This window comes from Diabrotica undecimpunctata, chromosome 7 (assembly GCF_040954645.1).
Source record: "Diabrotica undecimpunctata isolate CICGRU chromosome 7, icDiaUnde3, whole genome shotgun sequence".
NCBI lineage: Eukaryota > Metazoa > Arthropoda > Insecta > Coleoptera > Chrysomelidae > Diabrotica > Diabrotica undecimpunctata.
In genome coordinates this window covers 149,727,293-149,745,568 of record NC_092809.1, presented here as the reverse complement: position 1 = coordinate 149,745,568, position 18,276 = coordinate 149,727,293, and the positions used below count along the sequence as shown (strand labels likewise).

Below are 18,276 nucleotides of genomic sequence, written 5' to 3'. Positions count from 1 at the left end.
AGAAAAATATAATATTAAATGTACACGATGCACTTGTACATCAACGCCCTTTAAGTAATGTTCGTGAAATCGTTAACATGTGTTCAAATATGACAGGGTTGGAGAAGCAACAATTTATAGATTCCTAAAAGAACGAAAAGGAGGAACTGTTTCATCTCCCAAGAAGAGTGGAGGGAGTAAACCCTTGGAAATTGAAGAAATACATTAAAAACATGATAAGACGCAGCGTCCACTCATTTTTTATAACAAAGAATTTCCAACATTGGACAAAATCCAAACATTAATTAGAGAAAACCAAGAGTTACCAATCATAAGCAACAAGAAATTATGGGGACTATTGAGAGAGATGGGATTTCGTTGACAAAAGAATAGAAGAAAATCCGTTTTAATTAAAAAAGATTACATTGTATGTTGGAGACGAGATTATCTAAGAACTATTAAAAAGTACCGAGAAGAAGGGAAACAATTTTTTATTTGGACGAGACTTGGCTAAATGAAGGTCATACTGTACCATATCTATGGGTTGATACAAATGTGAAAAGTTTCCGTCAGGCATTCATCGAAGGTGTATCTACTGGAATAAACAATATTCCCGTTGGAAAAGGACGCAGACTCATAATAACCCATATTGGAAACGAATACGGTTTTGTCAATGATGGATTATTAAGTTTTGCCTCAAAATCAACCAAAGATTACCACGAAGAAATGACTGCTGACGTTTTTGAAGAATATTTTGAGCAAATGTTGGATTTAATTCCAAAAAATTCTGTCATAGTCATGGATAATGCTAGTTACCATTCAAGACTAGCAGAAAAATTGCCAACAACGGCATGGAAAAAAGGAGAGATAATCGAATGGTTGGATAAACACGCAATTGAGTACAAGGAGAATTTGACAAAAAAGGAATTATTACCTATTGTAAGGCAACATAAAGCAGCTTATAAAAAATATATAATTGATGAAATGGCATTAAACCGTGATGTAATTATTTTATGATTACCCCCATACCAATGTGATCTGAATCCGATAGAAAATATATGGTCTCAAGAAAAGGGTGAAGTCGGACGCAACAACAAAACTTTTAAATTAGAAGACTTACAACAATTATTAGAACATTCCTTATCAAAAGTAACTCCAGAAAATTGGAAAAATGCTGTTAGTCATGCTCACAAGAAAGAAAATAAAATGTGGAATTTGGATAATATGACTGATGCAATGCTGGAACCGGTAATAATTAACATTGGAGTTGAAAATTCCTTAGATTCTGAAGAAAGTAGTGAATCTGAAATGGAATTTGATTAAAATAATATTCATTTTTTTACAAATCGGCCCCTGTTACGGCCACAAATTATTTTATATATAACCAATAAAATAAACATCTTACATTTCTTGCAAATTCTTTAGTACCTGTTAATCTCCATCACTCCGACACTGGCAACTTTATTTAGGGATTAGTAACCCTCAAAACTATTGTATTCTATTCTGCTTCAACCTTTATACCTGGTGGTCATACTCAATTTAAAATTGTTTTCCTATATACTTCTGTAAACTTGTTGACAAATATCTATTTTTCATTGAGTCACTTGTATCAACAGTTTAGGCATTTGCATACATAATGTGCTATCAATATGATGGAAATGGACTATAGAATTTCAGACTTTCAGCTATTTTTGGTGAACTGTACCTATACGAAATTTACCACATTTATTACAACATTCTGTTGCATTACATCATCACAATTGCTGTTGATTATTCTGTATGTTTTATGTTTGTGTTTCCTTTATTTATGTACTTATGGAAATTAATTTCTGATTGACGTAAAAACGCTTTTGATACGAAATAAACAAAAAACATATTAAGTAACAATTAAAGTTACTGAATTATTCAAAATGTTTTTTTATGAATACTTAATCGTTTCTATAATAATTGTTTCACGTCGAAAGATACTTATTTTAGAAAATGTTTTAAATATAAAGTATTTAATTCTTAAACAAGTATTAAAAAATAGGAAATATAAAAAAATATAAATCAAACAATAAATATTTATGGATATTATTACTTAATTCATAAAATTTATTTAGTTATTTGGTTACATGTGTTTAACAAAGACGTAAAAATTAATCGAAAATACCCAGATTATTGACATGCTATTTTTGACTTCTGTCAACACCGTTTTTTTTGCATCATACTGTAATGTGATAATCCGTCTGGTTTTACCAATACCCTCGGTCACAACAGCACGAGAGAAGCTGGTCTTCATAAATAAAAAGTTAAAAAAATAATTCTGATTAGTATAACCAAGGTCGACGAGGAGATTGAAGTTAGTGCTAGTTAAAATGGTGCAGCAATATATTGCGGTTTGTGCATTGTTTTTTGTGTTTGTTTGTTATGTTCATGCAGGTAGGCAATTTTATATACAAACTGAATAGATTATTATATATGTAAATAGACAAAGACAATGTATAGTAGATAAGAAGTCCTTAGTTGACGAGATTTGCTGTTAATGATAAGTGACAATAAATGTTAGTTTTAAGTATTGTTGTATAAAATTAACAAAGAAATACCAATAGAAAAGATCATATTATGATACTGGCCTTTGCTAATCCTCAGCAGCTAAAATAGAATAAAAATATGACTTCCAAGAACAATAACTGCTACAAACCGTTAACGTTATCTTTTTTGTCACCAGTTCCTGCTGCTTTACCATTTTTCGATCTTTTGAGGGCATCGCTTAACTCTCCGGTTGTTTTATCAATTATTTGTGTATGTTTGCATATTTCTTTCATTTCGATCTCTTGTAATTTACATTTATCCTCTGTCAGTAAGACCTCATAATGGCGTTTCCACTGTTTTAGATCTATTAACTGTAAGTTAGATTTTTCCTGTACTTTCCTCTGGAGAGACTGTATCACCTTCCACGCTTGCCAAACTATTGTTCCACCCATTATACCTATCCACCTCTGCACATCTTCGATCCCATATCTTATTTTTACTTTTTACTACTTCTCTTTTTACATCTCGATTTAATTTTTTATATAATATGTTGTGATTTTTTTCCTTTCTCGTTGACATCCATTTCTGATAAGCAGTTTTCTTCTTGTTTACTAACGTTTGCATATTCTCCGACCACCATTATTGATTTTTTGTTTCATGTTTGTTAGTTTTGCGTTGATTAATACAAAATACTTTTCTAGTTTTAATACATACATTCTTAAAAAACTAAACTTCTTTTTCAGATTACAGAATTGACTGTATATCTCCAAATAAAGAAAACACAAAATGTGAGTCAATATATAAGTGCAAAACATTTACAGATGCTCTTAAAAGTACTGTAACGCAATCCCAAAAAGATTTCATGCAAGAATCCCTATGTGGATATTACGATAATCTACCTATAGTGTGTTGTGGCACTCAGTCTGACTACACAGATTCCAACCGACCTCCAAAACGAACTAAAAGAAACACAGACTTCAAGACGAATTCTCTAATTCTGGAAACTCAATGTGGAGTGCTGGTATGTATGAATTTTCTCGTATATATTATTGATATATCCGTCGCTTTTATTTAGCTATACAAGCAAGCAAGCAATAGTACTCAACCCAAATTGTAAAGACTGGCATGCTCGTTAGGACGTTCGGGTATACAGTTTATTGGGGTGAGAAGGATTGATTCAATTAAATCAGGACCACTCCTTCGAGCCCCAATGCTCAACAGGTTATCTTCCAACCCTATGGTATGTTGATGGGATATAAAGGAAACTCTCATCACAATGACTATTATTATTATTATACAATGATATCATTGTACGATATCAAACATCAAACAGACAAAAAAATTAAATTCTTTAACAAAGTAAAAATAAAAATAATATCCAAAAGAGAAAAAAAAAATACTTAAAAAAGTTGAAATTACAAGTACTTGAAATAATAGCAAATTAAATACAAATATAACAAATTACACATAAGATTAGAAAATTTATTGTCATGAAGACAAATCATTTCAATATATCCTTACTACTTTAACAGTTAAAAAAAACAAAAAATACAAATATTATAGTTAATACAAGACTATAGTGTATTTTTATGTATGAGAGAGTCATAAAACAATAAATTATGTATGCAAATCCCTAAACTGTTGATACGGGTGACTCAATGAAAAACAGATATTTGTCAATAAGTTTACAGAAGTATATAGGAAAACAATTTTAAATTGAGTATGACCACCAGGTATAAAGGTTGGAGCAGAATAGAATACAATAGTTGTGAGGGTTACTAATCCCTAAATAAGGTTGCCAGTGTCGGAGTGATGGAGGTTAACAGGTACTAATTAATTTTCAAGAAATGTAAGATGTTTATTTTATTGGTTATATATAACCAATAAAAGTTTAATAAGTACCTACCTATTTGCAAAATGAAGTTTAATTCTTTAGATAAAATAAAACGTTTTATTTTATCTATTTGCAAAATAAAGTTTAATTCTTTGCCTATTTGCAAAATAAAGTTTAATTCTTTAGATAAAATAAAACGTTTTATTTTATCTGAAATGAGTGCATTCCACGAAGTAAGGGTTTCAACAATCAAACATTTAATTCTTTAATTCCAGGAATCTACGACAGTAATTGACTAGATAATTACCTTCTAAACTTATTCCACAGAAAATGTGATAGTGGGTTTTTCCATTTTGTATATAGGAAGGTCCAAGTGGCGTATTCAAAATTCTTAACAGTTCACTAAAAGTAGGTACTTCAGTTGCAAGGTGCAGTTTATTGTGTATACTAGTGTTATGGAAAATTTGGAAGTGCCGTGTAAACGCCGAAAAATTGGTCCTACAGTTAATGAAAAAACATTAATATTTAATTGTTTTAAATCATTTACAGACAAACGTTTATGTAAAAGTGTTGATGAGACCGTTGAGTTAGTTAGCAGTACACTTGGTGTTGGGAAATCTACGATTTAGAGAGTTATTAAAGAAGAGAAATGTGGTAGTTTTCAAATGCCACGTAATGCTCCAGGGAAACCAAAATTTCAAATAGAATATCATTTTAAAGAAGGACTTCGATGGAAAGTGCATGAATTCTTCTTTAGACAAGAATTTCCAACATTGGATAAAGTTCTTGTCTCAGTTCGAGATGATAAGGATTACCCAAAAATAAGTCGAAGTACGTTATGGAACTTTTAAAAGAAATAGGCTTCCGCTGGAAAAAGAATCCCAGAAAGTCTATTTTATTAGAAAGAAGCGATATTGTCATATGGAGAAGACATTTTCTAAGAACCATAAAGGAAATGAGAAACCAAAAAAGAAAAATATTTTATCTTGATGAAACATGGATCAACGAGGGTCATACACCAAATAAATTTTGGCAGGATGAAACTGTTACAAGTCAAAGGCACGCTTTTGTAAATAACTTATCTACTGGTTTAAACCCACCATCAGGAAAGTGACGCAGGCTGATAATAGTACACATTGGCAGTTCAGACGGTTTTGTTGAAGGTGGTTTATTAACTTTTGAATCAACTCGTACCGGTGACTACCATGAAGACATGAACGCTGATGTCTTTCAAGAATGGTTCGAACAAATGATAGATCTTCTTCCTAAGAACTGTGTAATAGTAATGGATAATGCAAGTTATCACTCCAGACTTATAGAAGGACTGCCCACAACCAAGTGGTTACAAAAAGACTTGCAGAATTGGCTGAGTTCAAAAAATATTACGTACCATCCCGGATCTATAAGAAAGGAACTTTATTCGTTGTGTGACCTTCATAAAGAAAAATTTTAAAAATACGAAATTGATGAAATTGCCAAAAATCGTGGAATGACAGTACTTAGATCCCCACCATATCATTGTGAATTAAACACGATTGAACTGGTATGGGCACAGATAAAGAGTGAAGTTTCAAGAAAAAATACCACTTTTAAAATTCATGATGTTAAACGGTTGTTTTTGGAGGCCGCAAATAATGTAAAACCTGAAAACTGGGAAAAGGCAGTAAATCACACTATTAAAGAAGAGGAAAAAATGTGGAAGCTGGACAATATTACTGATAAAATGATCGAGCCAGTTATTATAAATCTTGGTTCTGAAAGTTCATCTTCTGAATCTGATTTGGATTTGTAACAAGTAGCTGTAAGTTTTATATTAATATTTTTATTCATCTATTTAACATACCTTAGACGGTTTTAAAAACTCTTTTTCTCTTTTGTAATTTTTAAAAATTAAAAAAAAATGTGAATTTTTTAAAACCCTTTTTAATGTAGGCCAGTCAGTTCTAATATAGTGTGTGATAAAAGAGGTCACTTTTGTTTACATACACATAACACTTTATAGCACTGAAATAATTCATTTATTTTTTACAATTATTCAAAGTAATTTTTCAATTAATCTTGAGCACGCCCATGGAGTGGTCGGAGCTACCAGTTAAAATTATGCTAATTACTCTCTCGTTCATAAAAATAAACTATAGTTACAATATCCTGTAAGCTTTCATTAAACTTGTTTTTGAAACTATAATATTTAAACTAGTAGCTTCTACTATGTCATCACTAAACTGTTCCATTTATTAAAAACTTGATTAACTAAAAAGTTTTGCCTTTAAAAGACTCCTTTTTCAATATTACCTTTATCCAATTTATAATTATTACCTTTATAATTATTACCTTTATTTATTACTACTTTTAGTCTATCATCTTCGTTAATATTAACCCGTAACTGGTGAGGACCATTTTTTGTTACGTGTATGGTGAGTTGGAGTCACACTGACCCCAATTTGTTTTGCAAAATTAGACACTGATATTTGTTTATATTTAAAAAAAATGACTTCAATAACTTAAAGACGTTTATTTTGTTATAACATTTAACAAATATTTGAAATACTTATTACGCATAAAAAGTTAAACTAAGAAACAGCCCCAAAAACTGAGTTATTTTGTAACTAGACTAAACATTATCCTGTAACAAAAAAATGAGGAACAAAAAAAATTTTTTTTTCTTAAAAAATAAACTTAAACATTCAATTAACCTACCAACACAAAAAAATAACCAAAAACAAAAAACATCATAAAAACTACAATCCATTCTTATAGGCAATCTTTGCAAATGTGTGTTTCACACATGTGGCATATTGGCGCTTTGCAACTAACGCAAACTATCTTTGTTTTTCTATCCAATGATCGTGGACATTTTGAACACCTTACTTTTTTTCTAAAATAGCATTTTTTGTTCAGGAATGTCTGTTTTTAAAATGGAAGCGATATTATGTCTCAGTTGCCTTGGATTTGAGAAATAGTTAGTCTTCTTTCCATATGATCCTGCACAATCTTCCAAGCCAGAGATTTGATGAATTCATATCTCGACTTTTGGGCTTTTTCAGGTAGGGATGAGTATATTATAAACGCATTGACGGACGAAATATCCAAAATTGTATAAAAACAAGTAAGAGGCCATCTTCAACTTCTATGATGTGTAGAATTCACTGTACATTTTTTATGTAATGCATTGACGTCTTCTTTTGTTTGATTATAAAACTCGATAATTTCGGGTTTGTTTGTTTCATCGTTTACTGCATTACTGTAGTGCATTGAAGACATCAAAAGTAACGCTGTTCGTGGTTTAGGTACATATTAAACTAATGTAACTGTATCGCAAATCCAAATAGAGATCGTGTGAGCTCGTTTTAGTTGGCAAAAAAGAAATAGGTATTTCCATTTTATTTTTTTTGTGAGTACTGTAACGTACTCACTTACGTGAGTAACAGTACTCACGTAAGTTAGTAACGGTTAGAACCCTCAATACATTTTACAAGACGAAGAATTGATTGCGTTGGTTTGTTAAATTTTCTTTCTTTTTCTGACAATGTTTGGCCATCACTTAAAGCACCAGTATATACATACACATCCAAAAAGTAATGGATTCGGGCGTCAGTTAGTGCCATTATCTTTAAGCCATACTTTCGGGGGTTTTTGAGGCATGTACATGCGAAATAAACATCTACCCCGAAAACCAATGAGCATTTCATCAATACAAGCATACTGCCTTATGCAATAATTTTTTTTTGCTGTTTTCTACAAACTTATTGAAAATTGATGAAATTGGGGCAAGTTTTTCGGCTTTTTTACGTTCTTCCCTCGTAGTTTCGCCATCAAACCTAAGCGCTGTCAAAAGTATTAAGAATCATTTTACTGACATGGTGCATCTAAAAATTTCTCTACCAGTACTGTCGGTGGCTAATATCGAACTCAAGTCTTCCGTATTGGATTTAAATATGGCTGAGTAAAATAACAAACCGAATAACGCTCTCAGTTCAATAATGTCTAAATCTTTTAGACCCGTTCTATTATTATCGGTATATTTCGTTCTAATCCTGGTAAGTTTTTCATTTGTTCTAAGAACAATTTCTTCTAAAATATTAAGCACTTTTCTGGAGACACAATTTCCCAAGACATTAGGTTGGCCCAATAACTCCAGGAAGATGAGAGATAATTTTGAAACTTCCTGTTCTTACATTTGAAGGTGGAGTTTCTGCAGTACACTTGTATCGATTTTTGCCATAGTACGTTCTCGAAGGTCCTGGAGTTTGTTGCTGCTCATTTGGATCCGAGTCTGAATTAACCTCCGAAGATGCTGCATTTTGCGGGATATTATCCTCAACATTCAATAGAGGTTCCACGGTTTCCGGCTCCCATTCAATTTCTGAATCAGTCTCGTGTTCGCTGATATAGTCAGGATCATTGTCTGAGTCATTGTTACCGCTGAAATCACTCTCATCCGCGTCTAGAATACTTTGAGCCCATTGTTCAAACCTAAGATTATCGAAATATGTTTTCTTATATCGTGACAGGTCTATTTTTAACTGAAAATAAAAAAAAAACGTAACCGGTGAGGTGGGGTCACAGTGTCCCCACATCGCAGTTATTTCCGTATAATTTGTAAACATTTACCTATTTGCTCACGACTATCCCGCTCTATATCACACAATACACTGAGGGAAAGGTACTGAGGCGGTCAAGTAATCGCGCTAAATTGTAAGCTAGGACGTATGTCACTTTAAAAATCTGTTGGGGCTCGCATGACCCCTCATCACCAGTTACGGTTTAAAAAACTTTGATGTTACCCAAAAATCTCCCCTAAGAATTCTATAAGTCGATATGATATCACCACTTTCTCGTCTATTAGTTAATGGAGAGAAATTGAGCTTTCTTAGTTTGTAACGAAAATATTTTGCCTACCTCAGGGAACGAACATAGGGGTAGAAATAGGGGATAAAAACTATGGGGCGAAGATAGGGCAAGCAAAATAAACGCTACTAGTGCATACGACACTCAGTTGGTTGTTGGAGAGCTGGGGTCGTGGATAAGTGAAATAAATGGGTCGGATTGGGGCAGCTACAAAAAAAATGAAAGGGTACTTACATAAATCTCCTGGACAAAATGAAATAAGATATGGCAGACAAGGATACCTCTAGCTATTTAAAAGGGACGCCGCTTCGAAGAAAACTTCCTGCTGGAAAAAGAAAGAAAATTTCTTCCTCCCTAAAATCAAAAATACATACAAGGGTTAGGAGATTTTCTAAACTAAAATAAACAAAGGATCAGAGAAACAAATCAAACGTTTATTTTTGTCTCATACAAACAGTTATCAAACATAAAAATGGCACAAAAAATATACTATATAATTAGTTGCCAAATACAGAATAAAAAACTTACATGTGTCCGTTTACAAACTTCGTTTACAAAGGGGTTGGAGATACTACAAAACTTACAAATGTTATCGCACAGAGATTAACCTTTTTTTAAACAAACAAAACAAATGAATATCGAAAAGAACAAAGCTAGCTGTCATATGTTAACATTATATTAAAAAAAACAATTAAAATGACAGCTGTTAAACCATCAAATTTACAATTTATTATTTATTACAAATCCTTTAAATTTTAATGAAAGCAATTATTGTTTTAGCAAAAAAATGTCTGTCTTTACTTTAAAATTAAAATGTTAATTGTTACCTGATTTCACTGTTTAGCACTTAACTTTCAAAAAAAACTTGTTAACATCTATGGGACTGGAGCTGCAAAGGACATAACTCTCAACTTGAATAAAAATAAACCATTTCCATACGTAGGCAGGAACGATTGGAACAGAAACTTGATGGAGGAAATCAAGCTGTCGACGGGGACATTCTATATAAACATTTTCCAAATTTCATCAGTGCCGGTGTACTGCACAAATCTTATGGGTGATTACTCTGATCTAAACTGTCACATTGCATAGAGTATCATCACCTTAACCGGTCTTAAGATATTACACAAAAAAAATTGAATCGACTCGCGATTCAAAATCTCTTCTGTCTGCTCTGCTTGGGACTTAAATGTCGACTCCTCGATGCCTTACATTTTACAAATTTCAACGCAAAATAAATTTCCCTTTACGTCTCACAGCCAGTTTTTGCCTACAAACTTAAAACAAACAATCTACCCTTTTTTGACCTCGTTCTTCAGCAACGAACCGACAAAAAACTTCTTGAGTATTTACTTTTAAATTGGTTAACTGGAAATTTTTTACCTCACAATACATACAGAGAATAGGGGAATATTAATGTAAAGAAAGACAAAAAAATATTCTCAGTTAATACGTCTTAGAAAAACCGTATACCTGACTTGCAATATTATATTAGGGGACTTGAAACAACTTTTAAATATTCCAGTTTATTGCGTTTTAACGACAAAAGACAAAAACAGCTGAATACCAAAACTTGATATTTAGAATCTCAACTTAAAATGCCATAATATATTGATCGTTTTAAAATTCATTTGCAAACAGAAAAACGAAAATATTCCACCAAATTTAAAACGCTACATGTTCAGTCTCATAGTTTGATCTTCCATGATTAAAAATTAGCTTAGTAGCTCTTCGTTGTACTCCTTCTAATAAATTAATGTCCATTTGTAAATGGGGTGACCAAACTAACACTGCAAATTCTAGGTGAGGTCTGATATAACTTTTGTTGAGTTTCAAAAACAAGTCTGGAGACATTTTATGAAAATCTTTTGATACAAAGTATAAAACAGAGTTCGCTTTACTAACTACTGCTGCTGTTTAAGTAGACTACTTAATTTTTGGTTGACCATAACACCAAAATCATTAACTTTCTGTATCAATTTCAGAGAAACATGATTCAAAAAATATGTTATATATAGATTAATATATCCACATTGAACGATACAATACTTACGCGTATTTATTAGAATAGCCCATTTTAAGCTCCATTTTGATAGTTTGTTAAGGTCATTCTGAAAAATATTAACGATATGTGGACAGTGAAATAACTTTAAATCGTCGACATATGAAACCAATTTTGACTGCCATTCTACCAAACTACCATTTGACAGCACTGGGTACTGCACGTGAAACACTGCAATCATTTTCCACTTTGACCAAAAAGTTCTTTCAGATAGAAAGTTTTCTAACCACAATAGCTTATTCTTAATTTTCAATAGTTTTTTGGTCTCATTTTAATGATCCAAATAATTGACTCTGTCCTATCTTGGGATAATAGTAGTTTAGGTATTATAATTTTTAATAGTTTTTCATTAAAAATTATAAAGCAATTTGTTTACTTTTAGGTGAACGACCATCTCACAAGTGGACAACCACAAGACTTTCCATGGGCAGTAAAACTTATCTACAATCAAACTTTACACCGTTGTGAGGGGACTTTAATACATAAAAGATACGTCCTAACATCTGGGCAGTGTGTAAACAAATTTATTGTCAACTATCACGGAAAGTTGTAAGTAGCTAATACAAACGTTTGCTTTTTAAATTTTTGCACCATAAACGTCAAACTTTATTACCCCAGGCGGAATATGTTTTAAATTTAACATTTTTAATAGGAGTATAGTTTATTTGCTGGAATCACTTCAAAATGTAGCTTGCATCCATAATCACTATATGCGCTAATTGAAACCTTGTTCTTAATAATTTTTTATTTAACAAAATGTGAAAAAATGTTTTTCTTCAAACGTCAAATAATGATGACATTACTTATCTAACTTGAGCCTGTCAAAGTTTGATGTCTCCGCCGGCAGCAGTTTTTTTTTCCATTTCTTTACGGCGGAGGGAAAAATGTTGTCATGGCAACAATATGAAACATGTCACAAAGCAACAATACAGATGTCATTAACAACAATTAAACATCATTTTTATTTATAGTAATATTAAAAGTACAATTAGTTAATGAGACATTTTCAAAATTGAAACCGTGCAAAAATGTTCCCGACTCTTGATACGCATTGGTAATTGTTGATGATACTGATGGTCGAGAACAACTTTCAGCAATCATTCCCGATGTTGGCGAATCATAAGGGTTTGAAATTTTTTGAGCATTATCGTTCTTATTTCTTATTGAATCCTCTATATATCCTTCGGCAACCGTGCTTGATTTCCAGCCCCCATGTCGTTTGAGGCATTCTAGATTTCCGCCTCCATCAATTAAAAGTGTTGCTGAAGTTCGTCGTAAAGAGTGACCCGTGTATGCGCTTGCATCGTTTAAATTTAAATAAATAGCTACTTTTTGGGCTACTGCGCTGATCGAATGTATTCCCATAACGCTTCGGTAACACTTTCCATTTTGGTACTTGATAAAAAATCAGTTTTCAGTTATCAGTTAGTTTTGACCAATCATCGTAAAAGATGTAATTTGTCGTGTTTTACTGTGTGAGATTTTGATAATTATTACATTTTCTTTATCCTCAATGTCCACAGTCTTCATTTTTACCATTTCGTCGCATCGACAGGCGTCGGTAACCCCAATTAACAAAACAATCTGAAATATTTTTATAATTTAGTAGAGTATACTACATGCTTTGCAATATAATTTTTTTTACCTTTAATCCTAAATACAACTTATCTGGCGCTTCAAACAAAAATTTATCAAACTCGTCTTTAGTAAAAACTTTAGACTTCTTTGCAGTATATCCTTCGCTTGTTTTTTTCAGAAAGGCACGTAACTTTAAAAATTTGCTTATATCCACATTTTTTCTAATAACTAACTCGGATTTTATCATAGAGTATCGTGACCACATTGTAGAAGATTTCCATTTATTTTCATTTTCCATTATATTAAAATATGCCAGTAAAACGTAACAGCTAGTTTCGGTAACTTGCCGTACTCCTCTTATATCGCACCACCCTTGGAAGTGCTTGTACGCTAACCGATACTTTATTCCGGACTTGGAGGGCCCCAAACGTGCTACTGCATCATTAGCCGCGGACTCAATTTCGTTTAGATTTTTCATTTTCGCACTAAATTTGCGCTTGCGGTTGCAACAACAATAAGCTGTCTTTAATAATTGCAAACAACTGTCAAACAACTGTAACCAGGGAGACGCAAATCCCACCGACGACTTAATTATTTTAATTTCTAACATCTAGACGACTTTGATAGTTGTCACAGTTAATTTCGAGTAAAAATAGGTTATGAATTGTACTATTTATGGTTGAAAATTGCTACGTTTGAAGAAAAAATAGTATACTTTATTCGGCAAAGAAGCGACTTTTCTTGACTTGACCTCTATTACGCGCGTAATATCGGGCGCGTCAAGAAAAGTCATGCTTCTCCGCCTCATAAAGTAATATACTATTAACGCTCGTCTAGCTACAAATGAAAAATTTAATAAATAATAGCAATAATTAGGGAAAAAAGTTTAAAATATGGAGTTTTTTCAAGTTTTGTCGATTTCTTAAACATAACATACAACTGCATCAACATCATCATCATCTTTGTATCGACAATATTTGTAACGTTTATTCGTCTTTTAATTTCGTCGCTTGTTTTATTGGTACAATTGTCTCTTTGAGCAATATTTGGTTTTACGATTGGTAGGTGGCTAACCTTGACAATTACCCTTCACATTTTATCCGGGCTTCGGGCCGGCTGTAGTATGAGCTATTCATTTCACCCCGTAATCACACCAGGCAGTGTTAGAAAAGTTGATGGTAAGACAGAGCTAAAAGTACAGATGTAAGACGTAGATGCAAAGTGGAGAACATTAAGAACTGGGTAACGAATAGAAGAGTAGAATGAAACGATCATATAAGCCAAATGACAACAAATAGAGTAGTCAAGACCATGAAAACGATGGAACGGCAGCTTGCTTACTAAAGGCACATTGAAAAACAGACAGACTCATGTCTATATAAAAAGAAGAAGAAAAAGAAGGAGTTTTATTGGTAGTAGTTACTACAGCAGACTTTACACCTGGAAGTCGCCAGCAGACTCGAACGAAACAAATGTAAGAAACCAGATCGACTTCATTGTCATACCAGAAAGATTCAGAAACTCAATCACATCAGTGAAAACCTATCCCGGGGCTGACGCTCAATCGGATCACAACCCAGTGATGGGTAAACTGGGAATTAAACTAAAACGTATAGAAGGGAAGCCTAACAAAACCAAGATAAACATTAGGAAATTAAAGGATCCCAACATTAAACAACAAGTACAGGAATCCTTAAGAAGAAACATTGGAAACTTGAGTGAACCCGCACAAGACGCAGTTGCTAAATGGGAAGAAATAAAAAGAGCTGTTGAAATGACAAACAAGACACTTCTGTTACAGGAGCGTGTGAAGAAGAAAGAATGGATGACGGATAAAATCCTTGATATAATGGAAGAAAGAAGACAACACAAATGCAAAAATTAAGTGAAGTATCAAGAAACAAGTCACAATATAAAAACAAAGATAAAGGAAGCGAAGGAACGCTGGCTAAAGAAGAAATGCGATGAAATCGAAGAGTGCGACAGAAGATATGACTACCACAACATGCACAAAAAGATCAAAGAATTAACAACTAAAAAGAAAACCAATAATCTCCAACAGACACTAACAGACGCAGACGGTAACCTTATATCAGACGACTTGAAGCTCATTGACACATGGAAAGATTACGTAGAACGACTTTTTAACGATAAACGCAGAGCGACAGTGGACCAAGATGACGACATAACTGGATCCGAAATACTAAGGTCTGAAGTGGAAAAAGCCATTTCACCGCTAAAAAACGACAAAACTCCAGGTCCCGACGACATACAGGGCGAGATCATAAAACTCCTATGCGAAACGGATGACCACTTCCTCGATTTTCTGACAGGTCTTTTTAACACCCTTTACGACAAAGGGGAGATTCCGGAGGAATGGCTTCGATCGACCTTTGTAGCCATACCTAAAACACCAAGTGCAAAACACTGTGATCAACACCGCTTAATAAGCTTGATAAATCACATTACCAAAGTTTTCACCAAAATCATACACAATAGAATATATAACAAATGCGAAGCAAATATATCCGAAGATCCGAAGAGAGGCGATCTTCAGTCTGCAAGTTTTAATTCAAAGATGCAGAGACATGCACAAGGACGTCCCCTTGTGCTTCATCGACTTCTCCAAGGAGTTTGACAAGGTCAAACATGATAAACTCATGGAAATGCTCAGGAAGATGCATATTGATGGCAAGGATCTGCGCATAATAACCAGTCTCTATTGGAACCAAAGTGCTGAGATAAAGACGGGCAACTTACATAGTGGGAAGATAGATATTAAAAAGGGTGTACGACAGGGATGTGTCCTCTCGCCGCTCCTGTTCAATATATACTCTGAACAAATCTTCAGGGAAGCACTGGGAGAAGTTTCGGAGTGTATCAAAGTGAACGGAGAGGTAATCAATAATATTAGATATGCTGACGACACAATTATTATCGCAAATGACTGCAACGAGCTTCAAAGACTCATGCAAAGCATACACACAGCAAGTCAAGAATATGGTTTAGAACTCAATACAACAAAAACTAAAAGCATGCTCATCAGCAGAACACAACAACCTCCAATGCAATTGACATTAAACAACCGAAAAATAGAACAAGTGGAGACATACACATACCTTGGAACCACAGTCAACACAAAATGGGACCAGTCAACAGAAATAAGATCACGAATTGAAAAAGCACGAAACGCGTTCAACAATATGAAAAACTGGTTCACAAGCAAAATCTCAATGGAACTAAAATTAAGACTGGTCAAGTGTTATGTCTTCCCGGTCTTGTTCTATGGAGCAGAGGCATGGACCACAACGGAAACCACCCTGAAGAAACTAGGATCCTTTGAGCTGTGGATATATCGCCGTATTCTTCGGATATCCTGGACAGACCACATCACTAACGTGGAAGTAATGCAGAGAATAGGCAAAAGCAAAGAAATAATCTTCATCGTAAAGAAACGGAAGCTTGAGTACTTCGGACATGTCATGAGGCATACTAAGTACCGGCTGCTACAATTAATAGTCCAAGTAAAAATCGACAGTAGGAGGGGACCGGAAAGAAGACGATACTCATGGATGCATAACCTGCGACAATGGTTCGGACTAACATCGACCGAACTGTTCGGAGGTGCCGTAAAGAAAGTCAAAATAGCCTTGTTAATAGCCAACGTCCGAAACGGATAGGGCAAAGGAAGAAGAAGAAGTTACTAAATAAATACGTAAGAAGCTTAGGAAATACATAACTACTTTGGAGGCCATAAATGAGAGAATGATAAAAATGAACCTTACTATTAGAGGACACAAATGCGCAATCTTGGATGTATATGCAGTAAATGATGACGCACCAGTAAACATTAAAAACAATTTAAAAAAAAATTGAATTTATAGGTTGCAAAGTCGGCACATCTCGAGAAATTATCATCTTGGGAGACATAAACAGCAGAACTGAAAAAAAAACCATAACGCAGTTATGGGTTAATTGGGAGAGGACCACGTAAATGACAATGGTATCAGACTTATATCATTATGCGAAAAAATAAAATGAAAATTGCACATGGATTTTTTCAACACAGAGACATACACAAATACACATGGACGCAAAATACGAGAGGGTTAAAATCAATCATAGACTACGCAATCATACGACAAAAGACAAATATGATTGTACAAGATGTAAGAGTATTGAGAGCAGCTACCTGTGGAAGCGATCATCACTTATTAAAAGCTAAGATCACATTTGGAGTAAATAAACCTAAAGAAACAAAAAAAGGAAATGAAAGGGAGAAAGAAATAAATAACTAAATAATAATGAAGAACATTACACTCACTTAAAAAAGTGTAAACGCCAATGAACAAAATAAAGAGAATACGAAATCAGTAAAAATATTTGAAACGGTAGCCCAAGAAACGCCAACGGTTTCCACTAAACAACTGTTGTTGTCAGAATCCACGATGTCATTTCGTAGCGCTGTACAACGCTCACCTCAACATTTTACTGTAAAAAAAATCGGTTGCCTGTAAAGTCGGTTTTACGGGCGAAGATTTTACGTGACAACGTCTTTTTCTCGGTAGAATATTTATTGATATGAATATTATGAAATTGCACAATAGGAACAAGGAATTGAGTGAAAATAAGAATTGCACAAATTTTAACTATAGAAATATATTTTGTTTACTAAAACATTGTACATGTAAACTTAAACTTAACTAATTTCTATTTGAGTGATTTTGTTGAGGATAGGACGATGATAGGAGAAATATGAAATGAAAGGAAGTGTTTCTGCTGTAATGTGTCTTGAACGCCAAGAACGCTCGAGAAAGACAGAGACACAAGCACGGAAGCACGCACCGATTCAACGCGCCTAATTCCCTAGTGCTGCGCGCGCAGCGGACCGATCATGTTTGAGTGGGAGAGAGACGCAAGGCATTCGCCGGTCCGGCGGGCCTCTCTCTCGTTCGGTGACTCATCGTAACAGACGTGAGCGGGCGTTACACTTTTTCATGAATGACTCCGAGCCACAACCTAATTTAAGACGTTGTCACGTCAAAAATATAACACCAGTATAGAAGCTTCGCTTCAAAAATATACTGACGTGACTCTGGATGAGAAGTGTGTAATTCTTCTTTTCCTTTTTTGTTTTTTTTCATACGTTTACTTTTCATTTCGTTTTTTCAATGGCCGCATGAAGATCTCCAAAAATAATCCACATTTCAAAAACGCAAACCTACGAAAATAAAACACAAAAAATCCAGTTACGTTGAAATACAATAATTACAACAAATGTTAATACAATTAAAAACAAAATTCTTGAGTTAGAATTGGACTTTAAATTTCTTAAAGCTTAATAGAGCTTAATTTCTTAAAGCAAGTGTTAGACTAGCTATCTAAATAAACCAAATATACGAAGCAGAGCACTGTCATAAATAAAATTTTCACGACCACCATACTCAAAAGAATAACAAAC

At 33.6% G+C, this 18,276-nt stretch overlaps 1 protein-coding gene across 1 annotated transcript in view; it reads left to right on the top strand.

Moving 5' to 3' along the window:
• The first annotated feature begins 2,143 nt into the window (after positions 1-2,143).
• The window catches only part of LOC140447036 (phenoloxidase-activating factor 1-like), a 30,816-nt gene continuing 14,683 nt past the window's right edge, over positions 2,144-18,276 (top strand). Inside the window, exons 1-3 of the mRNA XM_072539622.1 lie at positions 2,144-2,400; positions 3,237-3,514; positions 11,620-11,786. Coding sequence (XP_072395723.1) covers positions 2,337-2,400; positions 3,237-3,514; positions 11,620-11,786 — 509 coding nt within the window. The 5' untranslated portion in view covers positions 2,144-2,336. The remainder of the gene's footprint in view (positions 2,401-3,236; positions 3,515-11,619; positions 11,787-18,276) is intronic.